This window comes from Plectropomus leopardus, chromosome 10 (assembly GCF_008729295.1).
Source record: "Plectropomus leopardus isolate mb chromosome 10, YSFRI_Pleo_2.0, whole genome shotgun sequence".
Lineage (NCBI taxonomy): Eukaryota > Metazoa > Chordata > Actinopteri > Perciformes > Serranidae > Plectropomus > Plectropomus leopardus.
This window is the reverse complement of record NC_056472.1, coordinates 30,284,440-30,301,466: the sequence shown is the minus strand read 5'-3', so window position 1 is coordinate 30,301,466 and position 17,027 is coordinate 30,284,440. Positions and strand designations below refer to the sequence as shown.

The following is a 17,027-nucleotide window of genomic DNA, read 5'->3' as shown; positions in this document are numbered from 1 at the left end:
CACTGTTCACACACACAAATACATATTTTGTTGTACAGTAATGTGCGTTTCATTTGTCCAGCTGAAAACACTCGGTTACTGTCCCTACTTTTAGTTTTTTTGTCCTCTCTGGACAGAAACGGCTCTATTTATCTTTTCTTTCCTCTCCGCTTTGCTGCAGTTCGTCCACTCCCTCAACCGTCGCTGCTTTCCCCTTTGTTTCAGAGCTGATGATGTTCGACACATCAGCCCACCTGCACTTTGTTTTGTAATCGTTAGTCCTTGAATTCACTTCACACTGCTCTCTGTTTGCACAGTGCTTTGCAGGACTGTTGTATGTTATCTTTTACATGAGTATTTTAGCTGGTTTTTAATTGTCTTGTTGTTAATGGTTTATTTATAGCGTATATTAACATATGTGCAGTCCTTCCTTATGGTAACTTTATTTTGTGTTTTATATTGTTGCTTTGGAATTGTGTATTTCCATTTTTAGTCTTTTTTCCCATATTATCTGTAACTTTTGTTGCTTCCTGTCTTTGCCAACACGCTTGAAAAAGGCATTTTTAATCTCAGGAGGTTTTTCTGGTTGAATAAAGGTTAAATAAATAAAATAAACTACTGCCAGATTGATTATTCAGTCGAAGATGAAGACGTCATGTCCTCTCTCACAGTCTTTGCTGTTTCTTTAATTCTCTTGGTGCTTTCCTTCACCTCTCAATTCCCAAACCGTCGTTCCCACAGTGAGGCACCAGCAGAGATTTGCACCCTTGTCATCTTTGCAGTTTGCTCTCTCAATCAGCCTTGACCTTTTTCGCCAACCCCGCCTACACACACACACACACACACACACACACACACGTCCCCTTTGGCTAAACCAAAAATGGGTTAATCCCTCATCACTCAAATGCGCTAACTCATTGAGGAGCGGGGGCCGGTGGCTCAGGTGTCGCAGTCCTGTTTCACACAAAGGAAACTCGATCGCGAGGCCGTTCAGTCACACATGCACAGACAGAAGCTATAACATGATGCAGACATAAATGCAACACTCACTTTCTCTCTCTCTCTCTGTCTGTTAGTCTTTTTTCCTCTCCTGTTTTCCATCTGTGGAAACATTTGAGCAAACGTTGTTAACCCGCAGAGCTGCTGAAGTCGTACAGTTAAAATGGACTTTCTCATTAAATTTGAATTTTCACTGTGTCTGAAAACGAGTTATGTTGTAATTTCTTGCACCAGTCCACATCTAAAACACTTTTGAGGAATGCTGAAGGTTTGTACCATCGCCTGCGGTTGTCCACGCTGTTTATAGGCAAAATCTCATAATGAATGTGTGTTTGTGGCCGACTGAATCACCCTGTATGTTCACCGCTCAGCCTGGGAAACTAGTGTCTGAGAAGCTTTCTGGTTGCACAGCCATGTGTGCTGTATATTGGTCACTTTTTGGCTTCTTTTACCAACTTTGAAAACAAAAAAATACCATTGTCATATTGTCAATATGTGCTCTTAATTGTGCTGTGATTAATTATGTATAACTTCAACAATGTAGTTACAGTCTGTCGAAAAAGACTGAACATGCTGCATTCTGCAAAAAAATCCAGGTTTACCTTCCCCTCATCTCTGCTCTCCTCTGTTTTTCCCTCCAGGGTCGACATGTCAAGACGGGACAGCTGGCCGCCATCAAGGTCATGGACGTCACCGAGGTCAGTGAACGCCGCTCAGGTTTTACTTTCAATGACAGTTTCCACATTTAGCACAGATTTTAGCATTGTTAGGTGAGCTAATTGAGATAAACAGCTGATTCTCCTGTTGGATGCCGTAAACCATCACTGAGCAGTAGTTTATTTAGTTCATTTTTTGTTGGTTTGCAAAAGAGATAATTTCAAAATGTTGAGAAATCGGTCAGGCATCACGATATGGAGCCTGGAAATATCGTGATACGAGCCACACAGATTTTTTTTTTTTTCTGCTGCCAGTTTTAGTCTCTTAAGTGAAACTGAAGCTTTAGTGGACATTTAAGTCACATCCTTCATCTTCAAAGTCTGTTTTCAGTGAACTTTTTAGCATTTGCAGTCATCAGCTTTCCACTCATTTTTGCATGGTGGCCAAACTGCATGTGAACTTTTTTAGGATAGTTTATTTCTGTTGAAATTTGAACTCTTATTTGGCTTTTCTGTCAGAGTTTTGGTTAATGAAGCAAACTTTGTTTTTTTGTTTTCTCAGTTGTTGGAGGGATGTTACTGTTTGCTTTTACACAGCTTTATTATAAAATTGAGAATAGTAGTAAAATGTGATAGATGCAAGAAAAATACTTGAGGTGAGACGAATACAGCAGCTGGAGCAGTGACTCACCATCGCAAAATTCAGCTTCTGCAGATTTGGATTTGATCCCAAATTTAGTTTCATGCATCTGTCGACCTAAATCAGTACTGACTCTTAATTCAGGCGTTCAATATCACAGTTAACACCAGACACAAACTGATTTATCTCCCCCTCTCTCCGCTCTGCTCCCTCATGTCAATGTTTTCTCTCCAAAAATAGTCACAATTTTCAGGCTTATAATCACACGGCTTCCTAACCCTCTAAGTCGTTTTTTTTCTTCATTGGATAAAGCTGAGTTTGTGTTAGAAGCTCAACAGATTTTCAATTTCCTCAGGGAAGTTTTAGCCAATAGTCTTAAAGATTGCAGATTGGTGTGTGTGCGTGCGTGCGTGTGTTTGTGTGTGTTTTGGAGCCCATGGGTGCACGCTCGCCAGTTTCCACAAACTTGAGTAAGGACCCAGAGGGCTGTTTTCTGCCTGCGTAATTGGAGCCAGTGTTTCTTTGTGTGTGTATACAAGCCGAAATGTCCTGCTAGTCCTATAAAACGACGTCTCACTCCATCGATGGGGGTGGAAGTGAGTTTTATTTCCCTCCTGCCTTTCGAGTTACTCACCACTGAATGAACAACGAAGTGAGACAATGGGAAAAATATTCACAAACACATTTTTGAGGTCATTTGACCATTTCCGGCCTAGACGCCTTCGAGAGGAATGAGTGTATCATCATAGCTGTCACAAAAAAGTCCTTTAATCTGGGTCATACTGAAGAGGATGGTACTGTCTCTGTCATTAGCTGTATGTCTAAAATCATCACACCAAAGTCCCATCGCTTTAGGCCGAGGTATGTTAGGCTCACTTCCAGAAACTCTGTGGTTGCTTAACAGCGTACAACAGGGACAGCGCAGCCCAAAATCAAAAATACATAGTTTTCCTTTTAACTGTAGCACTCTTATAAAGATTGGCTATTAGGGATGGGTATGGTAAGGATTTTATTGATACTGCTACCAGTACTGCTTATTGGTATCGCTGTCAGCTACAGCTGTATTGGTATTAACAAGAGTTGCTTGCGTTTTTAGTAGAGCCCGACAGATATGGGATTTTTGAGACTGATAGCGATGCCGATTTTATAGTGGAAAAATTCACCAATTACTGATATGGCGACAGGTACTTAAGTACTGACCCAATCACATACAGGTACCAATTAATACTGGCTCCTGATACCCATCTGTATCGACCATAGAGATGTCTGCCTTCTGTTCAATATAGTGGAACAAGATATAAAGCGGTTAATGTGTTGGTTTTACACAGAGAGATCAGATTGTTAGTTGTGATCACCAGATTCGCAAGTTCAGGTATAAGAATCAATGTCGGGAAACAAAAAACGGCCCTGTGAGATCTCTAATCTTTAATATGTTTGTTTGGTTTTTTTACGCAGCATTTTAGGTTGTGAAAAACAACGTGTCGTGTCAGTTGTTGGTGCCGAGATGGTAGTGTATGGTGGATTTTCTTATAGGTTTTTTGCTGCCTGTTTTGGCTATAAAACGATGCCATGAGAACGACGAGAGTGAAATGAAACCGTAAAGTTGTGAAATGTTGAACAATATGCTGAAATGCTAAAAAGCTCTATAGAAGTCATGTGATCCATTGTTAATGAAGAATATTGATTATGGCCACTTTAAAAGCCTTTCCCTTCACTGGACACTCAGTAAAAGTGGGTGCTGCTGTAATCTATATGATTAGTTTGCCTTCACTGCCACTGTGACAGGTAACCAGACACATTTTGGAAGTGTAGTACCTGGTGAAATATTAATAAAGAGATTTTAAGTTGTTCCTTTGACTGCCTGCTGGCACAAATCTCCATTTCCAACTGTGGAGATCAAAGCGAGGACATGAAGAAGCTTCAGGAACATTTCATGGAAATATGTTTATGTATTCATACGGGCTGAAGAGAAACACACATGAAGGGAAAGTTCAAAGTTTTTTTTTTTTTTTAAACCTCTCCAAAATGTTTAGAGTGGTTCCCTTTCCACACGGTTCAGCTGTTTTCCGAAATAAACACTGCGAGTTTATCTGGATGCTCGCCAAGAATGACAGTTGAGCAGAGGAAGTTGTTTGCTTTGTGATTTTCACTCACACACACACACACACACACACACGAGCTGTGTAAAGGGAACCAGTGGAGCTTCAATACACTCACGTGTCATGGATGCTGAATAACACGGCTATACATTTTTCCCCTGTGTGTATGTATGTGTGTGTGTGTGTGTGTGTGTGTGTGTGTGTGTGTGTGTGTGTGTGTGTGTGTCCACTCTCTACTCCCCGTGCACATCTCGGCATATGTGCTCTGACCCACATACCACTTCCTGTTCCATATACAGAGTGGGAGAGAGGCTGAGGAGGAGGAGACACTCGGAGGGGAGTGAGGATGAAGCACAGTTTGTTTGGGCTTCATGGACATTTTGTGTCCCTCAGTATTTATAAAAGCACATCATGATATAAATCCGTTCGGTATTTCTTATAAGATTAATTATTCTTTTTAACTTGAGAGTTAAACTTCCCTTATTCAGAGTGTGAAAAATGGGCCACAAACTTGAAAAATTGTACCAAAATAAACTAAAATCTTAAATTGTTTGTGTGTAAATTTTAAGTTCATCAGCTGATGTAATGTTTCAGCACCATCACCAGCGCGTCTGTGGCCAAAGAAAAGCAACATTATCTGTGATATCGAAGGGTTAAAAAGGGAACATGCAGGATGTCACACAGCTTTTTGTTCAGAGCTGAAATGAGTTTTCTATTAATTCATTAGCTAAAAATTAGTTTAGAAAGAAAAAAAACAAAAAAAAACAAGGAAATCATTGTAATAAATAATTTGTCTTTTTCCCTTGAGTTTTATTTTTTTCAAATAATTTTATAAATTTACTAATTTCTTTCACTGACTGAAACATTTCTTCCAAAGATTTTTTCCGGTTTTGAAAGAAATCGCACAAATTTGTTCAGGGTTCAAAGGTTTAAATACTTGTAAAAGGCATCTGAAACCAGCAAGAAACATGATGTTGCTCCAGATTTGAAAAGGTTAAGGTTTTGGGGACTGTGGAAGCGTCATTTCTCTGCAGCATCGGGGTCCGTTTACACTATGAATGTATTATTGTAAAATCTGGACCCAGTCGTGGGGGCGGGGCCTCGTTCTTTCCTGTAAGAGCTGCTCAGTGGCGCATGAAGCAGAGAAAGCTCTTTTTCCGTGTTTAGAAATGTGTAAAATACCCAAATCTACTGTCTCATAGAGCAGCGTAGTAGAGATTAATGTGCGGCCGAGCGGTTAACTTCTGGATTAGCGTCTCGGCTAGCTTGATTGGCGGTCTAAAAAATGCAATCTTGCAGCTTTTTTAGACTTCGAACTGGATGGCTTACATCCAGACAGGGATAGAAGACGTTTCACGGGTGTTTGGACGCTCACAAAAAATAATTTACTGATTTACAGACGTGTCTTTTACCATGTTTGCAAATAGGAGAAAATCTTTCTGGGCCAGTGTGCATCATGTGACCGACTCAAACGGTGTAATTCCACTTTCGGCCACTATGTGAACGCCTGGCACATTTCCTGGGTTTGGTTTACACGTGTAAACTGACAATGTGCGTGTCCTGTGAGAACGGCGATGTCACGGTAACACTTCGTGCATGCGCGCGGGGTTTTCCTATGATGTGTCGTTGCAAAATTACACGCCGGCAGCATTTATTTTGGTTGTGTTTGCGGATCCGTGTACATGAGGATCATTTTCAGGACGTTATATGAACGCATTTTTTTTTTCAAAAACAGAGATAAAAGACTTTTTTTGTTTTTAGTAGGCTGTTCTCATCTAAACGTGGCATTAAAGATACCTTTGAAGGAGTTGTGTTGAGTTGAACGTGTTGTGTTGAGCTAACAATCAGGGTTTTAAGAGAAGAAGATGGAAAAGCAGAGAGAAACCTGAGCCGGAGAGAGAGATTAAATACGGAGAAGAAATCAGTGTTTTTCTTTTTTGTCCTTTGAGGAGGTTCAGCTGAAGTGCAGTGGGATTATAGGAGGGGCTCCTGCTGCTCGCCGGCTTCTCGCCTCACCTCCATCGCTCACGCCCATTCGCCACCTCTCCTCTCCATTGTCCATCCGTCCCCTCCCTCTATTATCTTTTTCTGCTGCGTTCATCCAGATTCTTCTCTTCCTTTTTTGGCACGTATCCTGCTTATACTGTTCTGGTTTCCATCCCTCGCCATCTCTCTCTCAGCCGCTGTTTTCTGTGGCGAACGAGCGAGAAAGAGAGTAGAGAGTGAAGTCATCCCTGATGGGAAACCGGAAAAAAAGGAGAGAAACCGGAGAGAGAGAAATGTAGCTGCAGCTCTGTATTCAGCGTCTCTCTGCTGCTGTTGACTCGATGTAATCCAGCGGGATTCAGCAGGAAAAAAATCAATCTTGATTAAGCGAAAAACTCCTCAGCAAGCATCTTTGTCTCTACCTCTCTGCACCCCTGAGCTCCTTTCTTCATATTTTCTCACTTGTTTTTTCTCTTTATGTGGATTTTGCAAAAAAAAAACAAACACATTAAAGCGAGTCAGCTCTCCCTCTGTCACCTCCCACCTCCTCCTGCTGCTCCCCGTCCAATCAGAAGGTGCGAGAGTGAAAAGTGGGAAGGTGTTGAAGGCATGAGATTATATGTTTATCTTGAGGATTGAAAGAAAAATCTTCTAAAGCTGTCCGGCCATGTGGGGAAAAATGCAGATTTTCTATTTTTGGGCCTCCAGCCCCACAGAGTCTGCCCCTCTTGGACAAAATTAAAGGGTTGTAGAAACTGCAGAGTCACGCAGCTGCTGAAACGTCTCAGTCGGATGCATTTACATTGACCCAAACCTGCGGATATCTGTCAAGTTAACAGCGCAAATATGATCCGGATATTAACGTTCAACTGAGGATGAATTGTTATGACTTTGGTGACGATGTATGATAATATATATTCCTAAAATGACCTTGTCATTCTTAGTGTCACCAACTTTAGTAAACCAAGTTAGTCTGACTTAACATGATCGTGGCGAAGACGATTTTGTCAGTGACAAAGTTAGGAGACCTGCGAGTTTGTTTTCTTTACATGTTTAAGAAGATACAGATATGATACATATGTATAGCATGCTAAACATGGTTTAATGACGTTACTAAAACTAAAGAAATTAATTTAATTAAACTTGTAATTTTTAATTTTTAATTTGCAACAACTTCATGAAATGAAGTAAATTACTAAATTTTAAGTAAACGGAACGTTTAGATTAAAAAAATAAAATAAAATAAGAGTAATTGTTATATTTACTTACAATTTTCAAGGCAATACGTTTCCTAGATTTTTTTCAGAAAATTCAACTTTTCAGATCTTACAGTGTGGGGAAAAAAAGTGAATCCATATACTTCTAGAGATCATGAGACATATTTCCAAAAACAATGAACAGTCTTTATGATTTTTATTTCAGAAGCATCATATGCTGCATAAAAAATAGCAAACAAACAACACTAAATAAACAAATTGTAAATTAAATAACATTACATTAAAAAAAACATTTTTTTTCTTCTTTTTTTAAAAAAAAATTCTCATCACCATCTGTTGAACGTTTCCACTCAGGAATTCGTTTTCGTTCCTGTTGGTTCATGTTGTGGTTTGTGAGTTTCTGACTTTTTATTCACTCCTCATTTCGGCGCTCAAGTTTCTGCCGTTCGTTTCTAACAAACCAGAATTGTAAAATTCTCCTGAGAGATCGTGTGGAGAGATTCAATTCACAGTAATCCATCAAGTTGACAAAGGTCAACAGGGGTCAACGCGTCTTTAACCTGGAGGGACGTCTTTCGGAGATTATTTTTAACACTTTTGAGGCTTCTTTAAGCGTGAGGGGAACTCAGCGAGTGCTGAAAACAATCTCTAAAAACACGTCCCTCCAGGTTGTCTGTTAAAGACATGTCGACCTCTCTCGGCTTTTGCCGAAGCCAAAGTCTTCCTCCTCCTCAGCTTCTATTTTCCATCATGCTCCATTCTGCGGCCGTCCGCTCCCCCGGGGGGGTCGCGGTTCTGTCAGCTCCGCTCACATTGTGTGCTGTAATACTTTAGCAGCAATATGGCCGCCACCGAGTCTCCCCACCACTTCATGCCCAGGAATGATAATGAGTAGCTTCGGGACGCCTTGTTTTGGACTGTGGATGTGTAATTTGGGGGGGAAAGTGAGACAAAGACAGACAGAGAGTGAAGGACGGAGAGAGGTGAGGTGTCGTTAATGATGGGACACATGAACACGGGGGCAAAGTCGTTACTGGAGACATTAATGGAAGGTGATGCTGGAAGGACGAGAGCGATGGAGACAATGAGTGTCCAGAATAAATGGACAGTGTACAAACAAGACGGAGAGAAAGAGACACAGTGGACAAATGACAGAGAGAGAGGGAGGATGATGTCAGTGTCTCCTTGTCAAAGCAGCTGTATCCTGACATCCAGGTCACTTTCTGCCTGCCTCTCCTCCATCACACACACACACAGACTAAGTGTGTCTGTGTGTGTGTGTGTGTGTGTGTGTGTGTGTGTTGAATCCTAATGATGCTCTCTGACAGACTGACGGCTGGTGGAGCTCAGCACAGAAAACCATCGGGCACCTAAAACCACCAACAGCAGCCGGCCTCGATTCCTGTGTTGAACTATTCATTTATTCATTCATTAATTCATCCTAAAAAGCTACTATTGTTTTCAGAACTTCGATTAGTTCGTGAAATAATTTGCAACACAAATTCTCCCTCACTGAAGGGCTTTTTTCAGCTCCGCTCTGAGAAAATGAGCAGACCGTCCCGATCTGCTCTGAACTCGGATCTTAACGTCCCGCTGCGGTGAACTGCGTTTGCAAAATCAGCTTTTTCATTTACAGCCATCAAACGCTGGAATATGCTTACAGCTGAGCTGAAAACAGCCGCAGACCAGCAGACTTTCTCCCATGGTTAAAAAAATGGATATTTATACTTCAACACTAATTTCACCTTTTAAGAATTTATGAATGATCATTTTTTAGTTGTAGCCAGCTTGGATGGACGTGTTGGTATGTTGACGTGTGCTTGTTTTGTCTGTCACGTTTTTAGTGTGCGTAATAATTGTTTTTAGTGTTACGTATTTGTTGTGTTTGTAGCCGCCCAGAGACTGCAGATATAAAGTAGCTAATAGCTAAATATAACATGAATCATCTCTTCTCTTTTTGAGATGAATGTTTTTATGCACGGTCCCTTACTTAATAAAGACGGGGAGACTTCATAAAAACGCTTGTCCTCTTAAGGGTTGCGGATGATTGGAACTAGTCAACATCAAATTTGACATTAGGTGCTGAACACTGACCCTATCATAATACAAGGAGATATTATCTTATATGCAAATGCAGCGTTTTCAAGGGGCTAAAGATCCTTGATAACGTGCAAAACTTTGCACAAGAATCAGACCTGATGCTAAACATTCAGTAGCTGATTGGAAAAAGTGGACATAAAATTTGACGTTAATCAGCTGTTGAAGTCATTCATTAAATGCCAAATAGTATGTGTTTCCAGCTTTTAAAAAATGAGAATTTACTGCTTTAAAAAAAAAATCATTAGGGTCTGAACACTGACACTATCATAATGCAAGGAATAATTTTTAATGCAAAAAGAAGAGCATGATGCTAAAGATGCTTGATAATTCGTGAAACTTTGCACAAGAATCAGAACTGGGGAAAGATGTGATATTTTCTGGTTGTTTTGTTCGGGTGTGACAAAATAGCATGATAGTGCCCCCACAAAAAAAAAAAATCAAAGTAGCCCTCCGTCATTTACCCAGATATATAAAGTTTGATAGGCACAGGTAACATCCCAAGACTTAAAAAAGCCTTTTGGAGTCATAACCTAAACCTAACAGGAAATCGAAATTAAACTGCTCTTTGTGAATTAATCAAATTTTGGCAAGACAACTTTAATGATAACCGACCTTAATGGTAAAAATGAATGTGTTATCAGGATAGTAAAGCCCTCTGAAATAAATAAAAGACAGAAGATGTCCTTCTATTTATCTGTTGCTTTTCTGCAAAGAACTTTTAGAAAAGTGCTATTTAAATAAAGTTTATTCTTGTTTTTCATTATGCGTTTCACTTTCAGTGCGCCTGATGTTCTGCTGCGCCGTCTCTGCCCCAAGTGTGCAACAAATAACCCAACAGCATATCGAGCTCCTAATGAACCAGCTCCAAAAATCTATTTGTGGCGGCGGATGTTTTAATTGTGGCGTCCCAACACAAATGAATAAATCTGCGGGAAACCCTGGATTCGGTTTGATTGTAGGGTTTCATCTTTGTTTTCTTGTGACTGCCTGTGTTGCCCTGAACATTTTGTTTTGTCGGTGGAGGTGATTCCTTCTCCTCCCTTCTGTAAACGGCGTGGGGAATCACGTGTAAGAGCGTTCCTGCTCCTCCAGTCCGTCCTCAGCATCTGTAATTATGCCGACTTGTTCCAAAAACGTTCACATGACCGACAATTTGTGGGCGATGGGATGTTCTGTTGACCATAGAGGGCTCTGCGTGTCTGTGTGTGTTAGTGTTGTCCTGCTTCTATTTTCACTGAAATACGGTTTAAATACGTAACTGAGCGACTGGCTGGTTGACTGACCAGGTCGGCTGGACGGCGGCTGATGGTCCGCTGCTGATGAGCGGATTAACAGAAGGACTGGTTTGCCAGCAGTCTGGTCTGTTGGCTTCCTGGCTCACTGGTTGGCGAGCTGCCTGGTTAAATGACTGGCTGCCTGGATGAAGCTGTAACCAACTGGCTGGCTGACTAACTTTGACTCAAAGGATTGGCTGAGAGGCCGTCTGACCGACTGACCCCGTCATCTGAGCGGACAGTCAGAACTCCTGCTGAACCCTCTGAACGGCCTCAGCAGATTAAACAAAAAATGAATAACAGGCAAACTGTTTTTTTGTGGCGGTTGCACGTGGCGACGTCTTCTCATGAAAACCTTTGAGCTGCAGGAAACAGCAGGACTTAAACTTTTGTCACAGTAATGAGCTTAATGCCGACGATACACGAGAGGACTGAAAATCTTTAAAAAGACTGAAGTCTGACTTTTAATCACACTATAAGATTTTGCAGTGAGTGAGGATCTGGCAGAGTCTCTATTTGCAAAATAACAGATTGTTTTTTTAGATGATTTCCCATCCTGCTCCTGGTGGAAAATTTTTACCCCAAACTCACTTTAACCCTTTGAGACCTGGATCGTCTTGTGCTCCGTTCAGAAGCCTTCATAAGTATTTAAACCTATGAGATCTGTTCTGCTTTGCTTTGACAACATGGGAAAAGGCAACAAGCAACTTGACAATAACTGTTGTGTGCAAATTGCAAGCAATTAGTATATTTAGAAAATTATTTTTAAAGAAACTAAGTAAATTAACTTATTATTTTAAGCATTTTTTTCAGATTATGCCTGTTTTTTTCTTTTTTTTCTTATATTTTTCAGGTATTTTTAATGTAGTTTTTACATGTTTTGCTAATTTTTGGGTCATTTTGGAAGCCAAACCCACCGGTTGGTGAATCAGATTCACAGCGCATGAAACACAGACTCTTGTTTGCAAGTTTCTCCTCCTTATCCACAGAACGAGAGAAGTGAGATTTATTCATGTTTCTGCACCTCCGGGACTCATGTTTACTGTCAACCATGTTTGCTTCCTGTTTGGTTTTAGAGAGAGTGGACCTGTTGGTCGTTGACAGTGTTTTCATCAAGCCAAAATTAAAATCTTAAACATGTTTGATTTTGTCGGAGCTTCAAGCTGAGAAAAAGACTTAAAGACTTCCGGGACTGAGTTTTACAACCACCTTCGATGGAGATCACGTCAGCACGCCACAGCTCGAGTAAAGCTCATGATTTTATTCCGACTTTGGAAAGTTTCTGTTACAATGAAACTGCTTGAAACGTCTGGTTTAAGGTCGACCTAAAGTGACAAAATACTTCCAACCCAACAAGAACATGAAGAGTTTTGTTCCAAAATAACAGCCTACATTAGAAAATCCTCCCTCAATGACTGACGGCATGAAAATTGCTACTTTTTTAAATAATCCTAGATAAGTTCAGTTTTCAGGTGAAGAAACACACTGGTGTTCTGTATTTCAGAGATAGTGAAACTGAGCCGCAGGTGTGTTTTTATAGACGTGTAGAGTTCCTCTTTCATCGTATAAATGCCGAAGTTTGGCTGAATTGCCCTTTGACCTCTGGACAAGACTCAGAAATGTCAGCAGAGTCGCCAGCTGCCTGTCATTTGTCGCTGCTGCAGCTGCGGTGCTCGATAAGAAGCGCCCGTGTGTGTGTGTGCGTGAGTTTTGGTTTCAACATTTAACACCAATCATTTCCTGTTAAAAAAAAAAAGAATAGTACCTGTTTTGACAGCCAGCAGAACGCGGCAGCTACCTGCAGTGATAAATATAACAGTTTGAAAATGTGTTAGCAGCTGTCACGCAGCATCAACTCACCACTGTGAAGAAATATTTATTACAGCATTAAATCAGCAGTTAATGTGCCTCTTACACTTTCTTATATAACTTAACACAGACGTCATTTCTGTGATTTTGCTCCACTCTGTATTCTGTTGTTAACAGTCTTATGTAAGTGTTTTTAGTCCCGTTGCATGATAGTATTTTCTCGTCAGGACAAACCAGCTTAAACAGTGACTCGTCATCTTCCTCGGCACTGAGCTCTGTTCGTGATTGGTCCAGCGATTTTCCTGCTGAACTGCAGCTTCTTTGTTTCGCTGCTTTCCTTTTTCTCCTTCAGTTCATGTTTCTGCTGCTGCTGCTTGTTGATAGCGTAGACGGAAGAATAGTTTTCAGCCAAACACCCTTAATGAGACAGAGAGAATACCAGGGAGTATGTCATATGCAATAATGTGACGTATTTTACTTTTAAATGATCTAAATTTAATCATATTGCATCATCAAAGCTTTAAATGGCTTTAATTGATTTTACATAGTGATTGTCATCTCTTTGTAAGTTTGTCTTTTTTTGTAGTTTTCATTTTTGACTCGATGTCTTTGTAAACGAGCGTCGCCCCTCAATGATCTGGAATATAAACAAAGGTTGAATTAATGAAAGAAAAACAATGTGATTGACATCAGCAGCGAGTAACACCTGAACAAAATATCACCGGAAATCAAGATAACCCCAATAACCCCTCTGTTTATTTCTTTTCTTTCTTAATTTGTGTGTGTGTCTGTTTATTTGTTTGTTGTTGGGTTGTTTGTTTTTGTAGCTGCTGTTGCTATTTTCGCTTTTGTTGTTTGTTTGTTCTGTTTTTTTGTTTCTTGCTCGTTTGCTGGCTTTTTGAAAGAGCTTGATGGGTTTCACAAGGTGCGAACTATAAATGTGCCGTCTGATTCTCAGTTATACAAATAACGATAAAACTTGAAAAAAAACCCAATATTGTTGCAAAATCAATATCTAGGTATTGGGTAAAAAAAAAGAAAGAAAAATAATTCTGATTTTCCAGATCACCCGACCTTGGCTCGTTAGCATTTAGCTGCTGTGCTTCTGGACCGTCTCTCGCCAAAAAACAGCAAAGAAGGTGTGAATGATACAGCTGCTGCATCAGATATGAAAACACCAAAGTTTCCCTCAGAGCTTTTCCTCTGTGGACATATGAGTTTCCAGCAGCGCTCGTTTTGCTCAGGAGCGCGCTGCAGCCTCCCGCTTATCGACCAGTCGTAATAACAGTGAAAATGTCACGTCGCCTCGGCCCCGGTCGACCTGTGGGATCAGACGCGCGGGCTCGGCTGATGCAAAACACTCGCAAATAAATGTCACAGCGCCTCAGTGATGCCGCAGTGACTGAGAAATAATCACTAGATCTTGTGTGTGTGTGTGTGTGTGTGTGTGTGTGTGTGTGTGTGTGTACTGTAATATCCTGAGTGTGTGAGAGCGAGATGTTCGCCTCTCTTATCATGTCCAGTTCAGGCCGTATCTGCATGTTTGTGTGGAGTGATAATCGTTTATTAGACCGGTTTGGACATCGTGTGTTTTCCTCAGCACGTCTCTCATACCGACTACAGCACTTTCATAGAAAAGTTCCAGAGTTTGGTTTTTATTCTTAATTATTTTCAGTGAATATTTTCACGTTTCTTTCCCGTGTTCCTCTGGGACGAGGGCCAAAGCTTTAAACATCAAACACATGAAGTGTGAATACTTGTTTTTGTCTGGTTGTTTTTTCTAAAACCTGATGGAGGTTATCTAAATATTTGGGAAAATCTGTTTTCTTAAAGGGTCACTATTCCAGTTTTTACACATTTTCTTCTGAGTCTTGAATAAGTTTATAACACAGTTTACAATTTCCAAAACTCAGACTGAAGGAGAGTTTGGGCTTTTGATTCAAAGCTTATTAGAGCGAGACAAGTTTGTGAAACCAAAAAAGATCTGTTCTTGTGTTTGTCTTTATTTTTGTTTGATTGGATCAAGGTGTGTATGGTGAATATTGGGGCAGAAATGGGAAATAATCAGGTTGAAAATTAACTCTTTAAAAAAAAATAAATAAATAAAATTAAGAACGTGAAGTACGTAAGTTTGCTTAATATGTCCGATGGGCATTCAGGTGTTGTTTTTCTTCTATTTTATTTTGTTCTCCTATCATACATGACATATTCAAAATAAAGATCTGACTAAACAGCTTAAGATTTTAAAAGACTTATTGTGAGAACCCAGTAATGAGTCAGCACTTTTCACATTTCACATTTCGGCACCGAATACGGCTTCACAGCATCGTAGTGGTGGTGTCGTTTAAATCATGCAGCTGTAGTGTAGTTCATCTGTAACCTAACATTAACTTTTTACTTCTAACGGTTGCATTTAGGCTTTAAATATCATAAAGTGGTGTTCATTTGTGAAGATTGTCTTTGCATTTATCCAAAATTCAATCGAAAAATCTCAAAGGCTTTTTGACGAGGGAACCAGGGAAACGCTAACTTCCATGTCGGCTCACAGAAAAACAAGAGAGGAGAAAGCCACACTTAGGGACTGTTCTTTATTTATCAGAAAGAGGGAGTTTGCTGCTCTGTTGTCTTTGATTTTTGGCCTTTGGTGATTGAAAGTGAAAATCCTGGAGTTGAAAAAAAGCCTTTGTCATGCATGCAGAAGTGCAGAATTTATTTACTCATTCTATTTATCTATTTTTTAGGATCTGGTTTGTGCAAACGGTAACATTTTAAATGAGACAGAATAACATGATTTTAGTGAAATATCACAATTTTAAGCTTAGATTTGATTATGTTTCTTGCTGAAAGCTTTCATCCCACACGATGTGTTCAAGGAGCATCGGAAGAGTGAAGAATCCAATGACGGTTTCTGTTTCTGCAGTTTCTAGTTTCTATGATAAATGGTGCAATTTTGGGCCATTATTAAAGAAAATGTAAATTTCAAACTCACCTGTGGGTTGTGGGGGATTGAAGGTTATTAAAATAAATTAAAAAAATACGAACATTTAAAGTTGAGTGTCCCTCTCCTAAAACAAATACAAAAAATAACTCAGCTGTACTTTAAAAGTTTATCTGAAGTTCCTCTCTAATTCTGCACCACCCTGTCCCTCTCATAAATAAAGAACAGTCCCTTAACCTGCAGAAATGTGATTAATAAACATAGCAGTTTGAAAATGAAGCCACTGCCACCATTTTTCCAGGTGAAGACTCAACAGTAACGGTTGTTTACCTGTCAGAGTGTCTTGGTGCGAGTTTTCCATCCTTCCTCTGCAGCTTAAACAGCCGCACCAGGAGTTATTAGATCGACTCCATTTGTTCATATAAATCCTCCCTCTTTGTCTCGCAGGCACCGAGTCTGTAATAACGCCACACTGATGGCTCTCTCGCCCTCTGTTTCTCTCTCTAATAGGACGAAGAGGAGGAAATAAAGCTGGAAATCAACATGCTGAAGAAGTACTCCCACCACAGAAACATAGCAACCTACTACGGAGCCTTCATCAAGAAAAGTCCGCCGGGCCACGACGACCAGCTATGGGTGAGTTTATTGCTACTATCAATAATAATTAAATGTCTTGACATCAATTGAAAATCAGTTTTATTTGCCATTTGTAGGTTTCTACAAACAAAGTATCTGTCTTGGTTTGTAACAATAAACAATAAACAAAACCCAACGGATAAAAATTTGAATAATTCACTGTAGAAAGTATGAAAAAATATAAGAAATATGTCAAAATATATAAAGCCCCATTAGAAAAATTGAATGCTCTATGAATAAAATTGCCTAATTTTAAATTATTATTTTTTTTATTTAATTTATTTATTGGCACACAAGATTAAATAAAAGCAAGGTATCTGTCTTGATTTATAACAATAAGCACAATGCAAAAACCAAGGGATAGAAATTTGAATAACTCACAATGGAAAGTATGAAAAAATATAAGAAATATGTCAAAATATATAAAGACTGCAAGGAAGATTTGTGATATTGGGCTCTATGAATAAAATTGACTATATTTTTAATTATTCATTTTTAAAATAAATGGATTAATTGGCACACAAGATTAAATAAAAGCAAGTAGAAAATAACAAACATGACAACTATTGTGCAGGAGCAGTGAAGAAACCTGAAGGGACTTATTGTAAGAACCTCCCCTCTAGAGTTTACAGTCTATTCAAATACTAACAGTAATTTTCTCCTTACCATGACTTTATATCAAACAAATAGTTAA

General features: G+C 39.7%; 1 protein-coding gene across 1 annotated transcript in view; it reads left to right on the top strand.

Annotated features, from left to right (window-relative positions):
- The window catches only part of LOC121949004 (mitogen-activated protein kinase kinase kinase kinase 4-like), a 143,625-nt gene that overhangs the window by 54,392 nt on the left and 72,206 nt on the right, over positions 1-17,027 (top strand). Inside the window, exons 3-4 of the mRNA XM_042494591.1 lie at positions 1,620-1,676; positions 16,208-16,333. Of these exons, the coding sequence (XP_042350525.1) occupies positions 1,620-1,676; positions 16,208-16,333 (183 nt within the window). The remainder of the gene's footprint in view (positions 1-1,619; positions 1,677-16,207; positions 16,334-17,027) is intronic.